General features: G+C 42.8%; 1 protein-coding gene across 1 annotated transcript; it reads right to left on the reverse strand.

The window, feature by feature from the left end:
- Window positions 1-2,074: 2,074 nt before the first annotated feature.
- On the reverse strand, window positions 2,075-7,161 carry LOC126596452 (uncharacterized). The gene is made up of 2 exons (XM_050263036.1): window positions 6,302-7,161; window positions 2,075-2,226 (listed from the first exon to the last, which is right to left on the reverse strand). Exons 1-2 carry the CDS (start codon window positions 7,122-7,124, stop codon window positions 2,108-2,110), a joined length of 942 nt encoding a protein of 313 aa, XP_050118993.1. The 5' UTR covers window positions 7,125-7,161; the 3' UTR covers window positions 2,075-2,107.
- Window positions 7,162-8,669: the final 1,508 nt, after the last annotated feature.

Here is an 8,669-nt window from a genome sequence, read left to right on the forward strand (position 1 = left end):
ATATACCAACGTGATCTACACAACCTCACGAATATCCCCATATTTTAGAAAAAATTTCTGACCACCCACGCGTCGACCAAGGCACGGCCAAACATGCCGCCCACGCGTGGGCACGTGCCAGGCACACTGACGGTAACAGTGATGCCGTTAAGAATATTTCATTAAAAGTAACAGAAACCGTTAAAACTAACCAACTCCGTTAGGAATATTCCGTCATCCCTAACCTCAGAACTCCGGCAACCGTTGCCGGTGCCGGAAACTGGGAATTTCTTTAAACCTTGATATCTCACTCATTTTTCAACCAAAATTCATGAAACTAGTACCAAATTGAAGCTCTTAACTTGTAGAACATTTCCTTATCTGTTTAAATCCCCAAAGATCACGGAATCTCGCCAGAGAAATTTGAGGAAAATCAGCCTAACTTGAAACTGACGATCCCGACGTCCAAATCGCTTGGTTTTTCTTCTCCGAGCTTCGTGAGGGCCTTCTAAAGCTCCATGTGAGCTTAAAATCAACTGAAACCTTCACATTTACGTGTGCATGAACAATGCACCAAATCAGAGGTTAGAGTTCTCAGGGTTTTTGAGGTTTTCAGGTCCTAATAATGGTATGAATGGACTCAGGAGCTTGTAGGGAACAAGAACCTTACCTTTTTAACGTTGATCCGTGCGTGAATGGTGAACTTGACGTTCATTCATACAAGGTTGACGGAAATAGGAGAAAATCGAGAGGGAGGAGAGAGAGAGAGTGCACGGGAAGGGGAGAGAGAGAGAGAAAGAGTGAAAGTGTGTATGTGTGTTCCACGTGGGTCACCAACCAACCAAAGAAAATGTCATCTAAGTCTCAAAGCATAACACACACACACTACAATTTTAACGTCCAAGGATAAAACCATCATTTTACATCGTCGATAGTAATAATTTAGGATGAGTTGTGACAGTTTCGATTCGAAAGGGGTGAGGGAAAATCATGGTTTGGAAGAAGGAATCCGCAAGGAGGATAGGAGAAGACTGGAGAGAGAGTGATTTGGAGGAAGAGAGGAAGGAGAGAGAGAGAGAGATTGAGGAAGCAGGGAGGAAGAAAGCAGAGGAGGAGACGGAGAGAGTGTTTCAAAATGGGAGTGACGGCTAGGGTTTGTAAACTTTAGAAATTTTATAAAGCATTTAATATTAGAATACCTATAGATAACATACTCGTACAATTATAGGAACACAAAATCCACAGTCAAGTTGGCTTGAAGCAACTATCCCCAACCTGGACGGAAGGGGTCTGAATTCTCACGCCACGAGGTTTTGAGGATTTATACATGATTTTCATATATCGGTGCAGTTCGGTTTTTGAACCAACCAAATTCGATTCGGTTATTTTTTTCCAATTTGGTTTTTTTCGGTCTCCGTTTGGTTTTCAGCTTGGTTTTTTTCGGTTTTCGTTTTTCAACCCACCCTAGTTTCTTCACATACCTCCGCCCCACGCTCACAATCACCATGCCGGTAACCATTAACCACACTGCCCTCCGAGTGTAATCCCATTTCCCAGTGAATGAATTCCTCCTCTTCCATTGAAGCAGAATCTCATTCAAAACCCATACAGGTATCTGATTTTGCGTTGTATTAATCTGAACTATGCATGGATTTTTATTGGTCTTTTTTTTCTCTCATTAAGTAATTTCCATGATTCCGAAATGGATGGAGACCAATTGGGTTCTCGATTTTTATTTTCATTTTTTAATTTGTTTACTTGGTGAAAACCAAGTTGCTTTTGCTGCAGTTTGGTAAAAAGTTGTGGAAAAAAAGTGATTATCAATTGATAATGCATGTGAAAACTCGCCTGCTAACTGTTTGATGAAATGGGTGTCAGAGTCTCTATCAGTGCTTGATGAACTGCATATGTTTCTCACTGATTCTTTTCGAAAGCCACTGCAACGAAAGCAAGTTGAATTTAGGGTCCTCAATCGTTTCCCTTGTTTAGTTTCTTGATCAGATTTTTATTTTCCTTGTCGGTAGTTAGTAGTAGTGGTTACTGGTTAGAATGGCAATCTATACAAGAATTCGGTAATTAATGATTTTCTAAATTCATACAACAACAACAACAACAAAGCCTTTTCCTACTAAGTGGGGTCGACTATATGAATCCTAGAACGCCATTGCGCTCGGTTTTGTGTCATGTCCTCCGTTAGATCCAAGTACTCTAAGTCTTTTCTTAGGGTCTCTTCCAAAGTTTTCCTAGGTCTTCCTCTACCCCTTCAGCCCTGAACCTCTATCTCGTAGTCACATCTTCGAACCGGAGCATCAGTAGGCCTTCTTTGCACATGTCCAAACCCATTTTGTGTACGTTTTGATGCTTCACCGCCCAACATTCTGTGCCATACAGCATCGCCGGCCTTATTGCTGTCCTATAAAATTTTCCCTTGAGCTTTAGTGGCCTACGACGGTCACACAACACGCCGGATGCACTCTTCCACTTCATCCATCCAGCTTGTATTCTATGGTTGAGATCTCCATCTAATTCTCCGTTCTTTTGCAAGATAGATCCTAGGTAGCGAAAACGGTCGCTCTTTGGTATTTCCTGATCTCCGATCCTCACCCCTAACTCATTTGGCCTCCATTTGCACTGAACTTGCACTCTATATATTATGTCTTTGATCGGCTTAGGCGAAGAGCTTTAGATTCCAACACTTTTATCCAAAGGTTAAGCTTCGCATTTACCCATCCTGAGTTTCATCTATCAACACTCTATCGTTTGCGAAAAGCATACACCAAGGAATATCATCTTAAATATGTCCTGTTAACTCATCCATTACCAACATAAAAAGGTAAGAACTTAAGGATTGTTGATGCACAAAATCAGTGAGGACTTTGGTACAACAGAAAGTATTAAGTTTGTGATCTTCGCTAGATTGCTCTGGTCATTAGTGTGGATAAGTATGTAAATGGATAGAGACAGGAAAGCAAACACAAGATGTACGTGGTTCACCCAGATTGGCTACGTCCACGAAGTAGAGGAGTTCTCATTAATTGTGAAGGGTTTACACAAGTACATAGGTTCAAGCTCTCCTTTAGTGAGTACAAGTGAATGATTTAGTACAAATGACATAGGTTCAAGCTCTCGTCTTCACTTGCCTTATCTATCTCATAGGTAGATGTGGCATCTTCTCTGGAAGTACTTTTCCTCCATCCAGGGGTGGTATCTTTAACTGGTGGAGATGCACAAGGTAATGTATCAATTTCACTTGAAGCTTACTTGTAGTTTCAGGCTTGGTCAAGCGTGATACAAACCATGTAGTAGGAGTCCCCCAAGTCACCGAGCTAGGGGATCTGCTGAAAGAGGCGATAGACAAGGTAAGCAATCAGAGCTCCAAGCAATTAGTTCCAGATCAGAAGTTTGATTTCGAGTTCCGGCTGATTGTTCTCATTCTCCATATCTTGCAAGCAGCATGAAGGATAAAGAGAAGAAAAGGAGAATAGATGATATGAGATACTTTTGCTTTTGAAGAAGTAACTTTCCACATGCTTATTCTTGAACTGGGCTGGAGGATTTTCTGGTTTCCTCCAGAGTATAAGGCCGACTGAAGAATTTGAGGGTCAAAACAAGTCCATCAAATCTAGAGTACGTTCGACCCTGTTGATATGGGATACTTTTGTTATTGACAAAGTAGTGGATGTATCAGCATGTGTTCTGTTATGCTTGTCTCCACATGCTTTCTTGTATCCTTCTCACTTTCCCTATCTGTTCCTCAGGCATATGTGGTATCTTCTCTGGAAGCATAAGATGTTGAAGATGAGTACTCGAGAGCAATGCCAGGTAAGTAATCAGGTAAGGGGTTCCAGGCAGTCAGTTCCTGACTAGAAGCTTGATTCCAAGTGCTGACTGATTGCTCTCTTTCTCCTTGTCTTGCAGGTAAGAACAAGGCCAAAGGAAAAGACAGGGAAAAAGCATGATATGGGATACTCTTGCTTTTAACCCTGATGATATGAGATATTCTTGCTCTGGTGTAGCTTGTTTGTAGAGTGATTATCGGGGGGAAAGAAAGCTGAGTATTTCGAGAGGCTTCGTTGGGAGTGCCCTCTCAGATATGAGGAAGGGTTGGGCATTTTTGCAGGTCTGCCTGTCCGTTGAGGATAGAGGTCGACATATATAGGAGTTTTCCTAACAACAAGTAGTAATGTTATTCATTTACCTTGCTTGGTCATAGCACGGTAGTGGGAGCTGCCAGCTTCATGTGTGTCAGAGCACTTTGAAAAAGTGGTATGTGGTATCTGGAAAGTTGATGTTGCGTGTGAAGATTACAGACAAGCTTTATCCAAGGAGATCTGGCTCTCGAAGTTGAGAAAGCGGTGCCTCTTCGGTTTTCGAACAAGCAATCCTGTCGGGGATCTGGCTATCGAGATTCGGAGAACGGCGCCTCTTCGATTTTTTAGATAGCAATCATGCTGGGAGTCTGGCTCTCGAGATTCGGAGAGCGGTGTCTCTTCGATTTTTTGAGAAAGTAATCATGTTGGGAGTCTGGCTCTCGAGATTCGGAGGATGGTGCCTCTTCAATTTTGGAGCAAGCAATCTTGTTGGGAGTGTTTTCTCGAATGTGAGTAAAGGTTGGGCATGTTTGCTAGTCTACCTTGCCACGGAGCACAGAGGTTGACACATAGGGACTTTCCAATTATCCAGCAGTGGTGCTGTTCCTTTACCTTTGTGGGTAATAATATGGTAGTTAAACCTCCAAAATTTATGTGTCTAAACTTTGTTAGTGTTGTTTCTTTGCTATTCTTTTACCCTTCTTGGTCATAGTGATGTAGTGGGAGCTGCAAGCTTCACGTGTCTAAACTTTGTCAGAGATCTTTGGGAAAGTTATATGTGGTACCCATGAGCTGATAGTGCGTGTGGAAAGTGGATGATTGAACAGTAAGATTCACGTGCTTTCTACTTCACCAGAAATCTTCAACAGAATGCCCGTAATTTCAGCAAAGCCGAGTGTGCATGTGACAGGTGCTGACAAGGCTAGGAAAAGCAGGTGCCTCTTCGATTTCTGAGATCGGCCCTCGTGGTCTCTGAGCAGCCTAGCTTTTAAGAAAGCAAGCGCCTCTTCGATTTCTGAGATCGACCTTCATGGTTTTTGAGCAGCCCAGCTTTTGAGAAAGCAAACGTCTCTTCAATTTTTGAGATCGGCCCTCGTGGTCTCTGAGCAGCCCAACTTTTGAGAAAGCAAACGCCTCTTCGATTTCTGGGCAGGCGCCTCTTCGATTTCTGAAGCTCTGTCGAGTGCAGATTTTTATAGAGGCTGGCATTAAGTTCCAAAGCACACTTGAATCTTCACCAATAGAAGCTCCCTTCTTGCACTTTTAAGATCTTGATTTGTCCGACCTTTTCTCTCTTCAACACCTTTGAAAATGTCTGGCCCCTCCGACCGTCGTTTTGACTTGAACCTTGTTGAAGAGGCAGCCACGCCTTATCCAGACAACATATGGCGCCCATCCTTCTTATCCCTTACTGGTCCTCTTACCGTTGGGGATTCCATGATGAAAAATGATATAACTGCTGCGGTGGTGGCCAGGAACCTTCTCACTCCCAAAGATAACAGACTACTTTCCAAACGGTCTGATGAGTTTGCTGTTAAGGATTCTCTGGCTCTAAGTGTTTAGTGTGCAGGTTCTGTGTCTAATATGGCCCAACGCCTATTTGCTCGAACCCGCCAAGTTGAATCATTGGCAGCTGAAGTGATGAGTCTTAAACAGGAGATTAGAGGACTCAAGCATGAGAATAAACAGTTGCACCGGCTCGTACATGACTATGCTACAAACATGAAGAGGAAGCTTGACCAGATGAAGGAATATGATGGTCAGGTTTTACTTGATCATTAGCGGTTTGTGGGTTTGTTCCAAAGGCATTTATTGCCTTCGTCTTCTGGGGCTGTACCGCGTAATGAAGCTCCGAATGATCAACCTCCGATGCCTCCTCCTTCTAGGGTTCTGTCCAGTACTGAGGCTCCGAATGATACCCCTCCGGTGCCTTCTCTTTCTGGGGCTCTACCGACTGCTGAGACTTCGCCTAAGCAACCTTTGTGAAGGCTCCCTCTTGTTTGTTTATTTTGACTCATGTATATGTACATATTTGTAACTTATCGGAGATATCAATAAATAAGCTTTGCTTCATTTCAACGTATTGTGTTAAATACACCAAAGCCTTCTTCACTGAGTGGGGTCGACTATATGAATCTTAGAACGCCATTGTGCTCGGTCCTGTGTCATGTCCTCCGTTAGATCCAAATACTCTAAGTCTTTTCTTAGAGTCTCTTTCAAAGTTTTCCTAGGTCTTCCTCTATCCCTTCGGCCCTGAACCTCTGTCCCGTAGTCGCATCTTCTAACCGGAGCGTCAGTAGGTCTTCTTTGCACATGTTCAAACCACCGTAACCAATTTTCTCTCAATTTTCCTACAATTTCGGCTACTCCTACTTTACCTCGAAAATCCTCATTCCTAATCTTATCCTTTCTCGTGTGCCCACACATCCAACGAAGCATCCTCATCTCTGCTACACCCATTTTGTGTACGTGTTGATGCTTCACCGGCCAACATTCTGTGCCATACAGCATCGCCGGCCTTATTGCCGTCCTATAGAATTTTCCCTTGAGCTTCAGTGGCATACGACGGTCACACAACACGCCGGATGTACTCTTCCACTTCATCCATCCAACTTGTATTCTATGGTTGAGATCTCCATCTAATTCTCCGTTCTTTTGCAAGATAGATCCTAAGTAGCGAAAACGATCGCTCTTTGGTATTTCCTGATCTCCGATCCTCACCCCTAACTCATTTTGGCCTCCATTTGCACTGAACTTGCACTCCATATATTCTGTCTTTGATCGGCTTAGGCGAAGAGCTTTAGATTCCAACACTTCTCTCCAAAGGTTAAGCTTCGCATTTACCCCTTCCTGAGTTTCATCTATCAACACTATATCGTCTGCGAAAAGCATACACCAAGGAATATCATCTTGAATATGTCCTGTTAACTCATCCATTACCAACGCAAAAAGGTAAGGACTTAAGGATGAGCCTTGATGTAATCCTACAGTTATAGAGAAGCTTTCGGTTTGTCCTTCATGAGTTCTTACGGCAGTCTTTGCTCCTTCATACATATCCTTTATAGCTTGGATATATGCTACTCGTACTCCTTTCTTCTCTAAAATCCTCCAAAGAATGTCTCTTGGGACCCTATCATACGCTTTTTCCAAATCTATAAAGACCATGTGTAAATCCTTTTTCCCATCTCTATATCTTTCCATCAATCTTCGTAAGAGATAGATTGCCTCCATGGTTGAGCGCCCTGGCATGAACCCGAATTGGTTGTCCGAAACCCGTGTCTCTTGCCTCAATCTATGCTCAATGACTCTCTCCCAGAGCTTCATTGTATGACTCATTAGCTTAATACCCTTATAGTTCATGCAATTTTGTACGTCGCCCTTATTCTTGTAGATAGGCACCAAAGTGCTCTTTCGCCACTTATTTGGCATCTTGTTCGTTTTCAAAATCCTATTGAAAAGGTCAGTGAGCCATGCTATACCTGTCTCTCCCAAGACTTTCCACACTTCGATCGGTATATCGTCTGGGCCCACTGCTTTTCCATGCTTCATCTTCTTCAAAGGTACAACCACTTCTTCCTTCCTGATTCGACGATAAAAAGAGTAGTTTCTACATTATTCTGAGTTACTCAACTTCCCTAAAGAAGTACTCATTTCATGTCCTTCATTGAAAAGATTATGAAAATAACCTCTCCATCTGTTTTTGACCGCATTCTCTATAGCAAGAACCTTTCCATCGTCATCCTTGATGCACCTCACTTGGTTTAGGTCCCTTGTCTTCTTTTCCCTTGCTCTAGCTAGTTTACAGATATCTAACTCTCCTTCTTTGGTATCTAGTCGCTTATACATGTCGTCATAAGCCGCTAACTTAGCTTCTCTCACAGCTTTCTTCGCCTCTTGCTTCGCTCTTCTATACCTTTCACCATTTTCATCGGTCCTGTCCTTGTATAAGGCTTTACAACATTCCTTCTTAGTCTTCACCTTTGTTTGTACCTCCTCATTCCACCACCAAGATTCCTTTTGGTGTGGAGCAGAGCTTTTGGACTTTCCTAATACCTCTTTTGCTACTTTTCGGATACAACTAGCCATGTAATCCCACCTTTGGCTAGCTTCCCCCTCTCTATCCCACCCACACCGGGTGATTACTTTCTCTTTGAAAATGGCTTGTTTTTCTCCTTTTAGATTCCACCATCTAGTTCTTGGGCACTTCCAAGTCTTGTTCTTTTTTCTCACTCTTTTGATATGTACATCCATCACCAACAAGCGATGTTGATTAACCAAGCTCTCTCCTGGTATAACTTTGCAATCCTTACAAGTTATACGATCCCCTTTCCTCATTCGAAGAAAATCTATTTGTGTTTTTGACGACCCATTCTTGTAGGTGATTACATGTTCTTCTCTCTTCTTAAAGAAGGTGTTGGCTAAGAAGAGATCATATGCCATTGCAAAATCCAAGATAGCTTCCCCATCCTCGTTTCTTTCCCCAAAACCATGGCCACCATGAAAACCTCCATAGTTGCTTGTCTCCCTGCCCACGTGTCCATTTAAATTTCCTCCTATAAATAACTTCTCCGGGCAATTCCTTGCACCAAGTCTCCAAGG

This window comes from Malus sylvestris, chromosome 13 (genome assembly GCF_916048215.2).
Source record: "Malus sylvestris chromosome 13, drMalSylv7.2, whole genome shotgun sequence".
Lineage (NCBI taxonomy): Eukaryota > Viridiplantae > Streptophyta > Magnoliopsida > Rosales > Rosaceae > Malus > Malus sylvestris.

Excerpts from the sequence above, each read along its gene's own strand:
- LOC126596452 (XM_050263036.1), bottom strand. The coding sequence starts at position 7,124 with ATGTATGAAGGAGCAAAGACTGCCGTAAGAACTCATGAAGGACAAACC. Across the intron at positions 2,227-6,301 it reads CCGAAGGGATAGAGGAAGAC|CTAGGAAAACTTTGGAAGAG; the intron begins CTAGGAAAACTT and ends GTAGAGGAAGAC.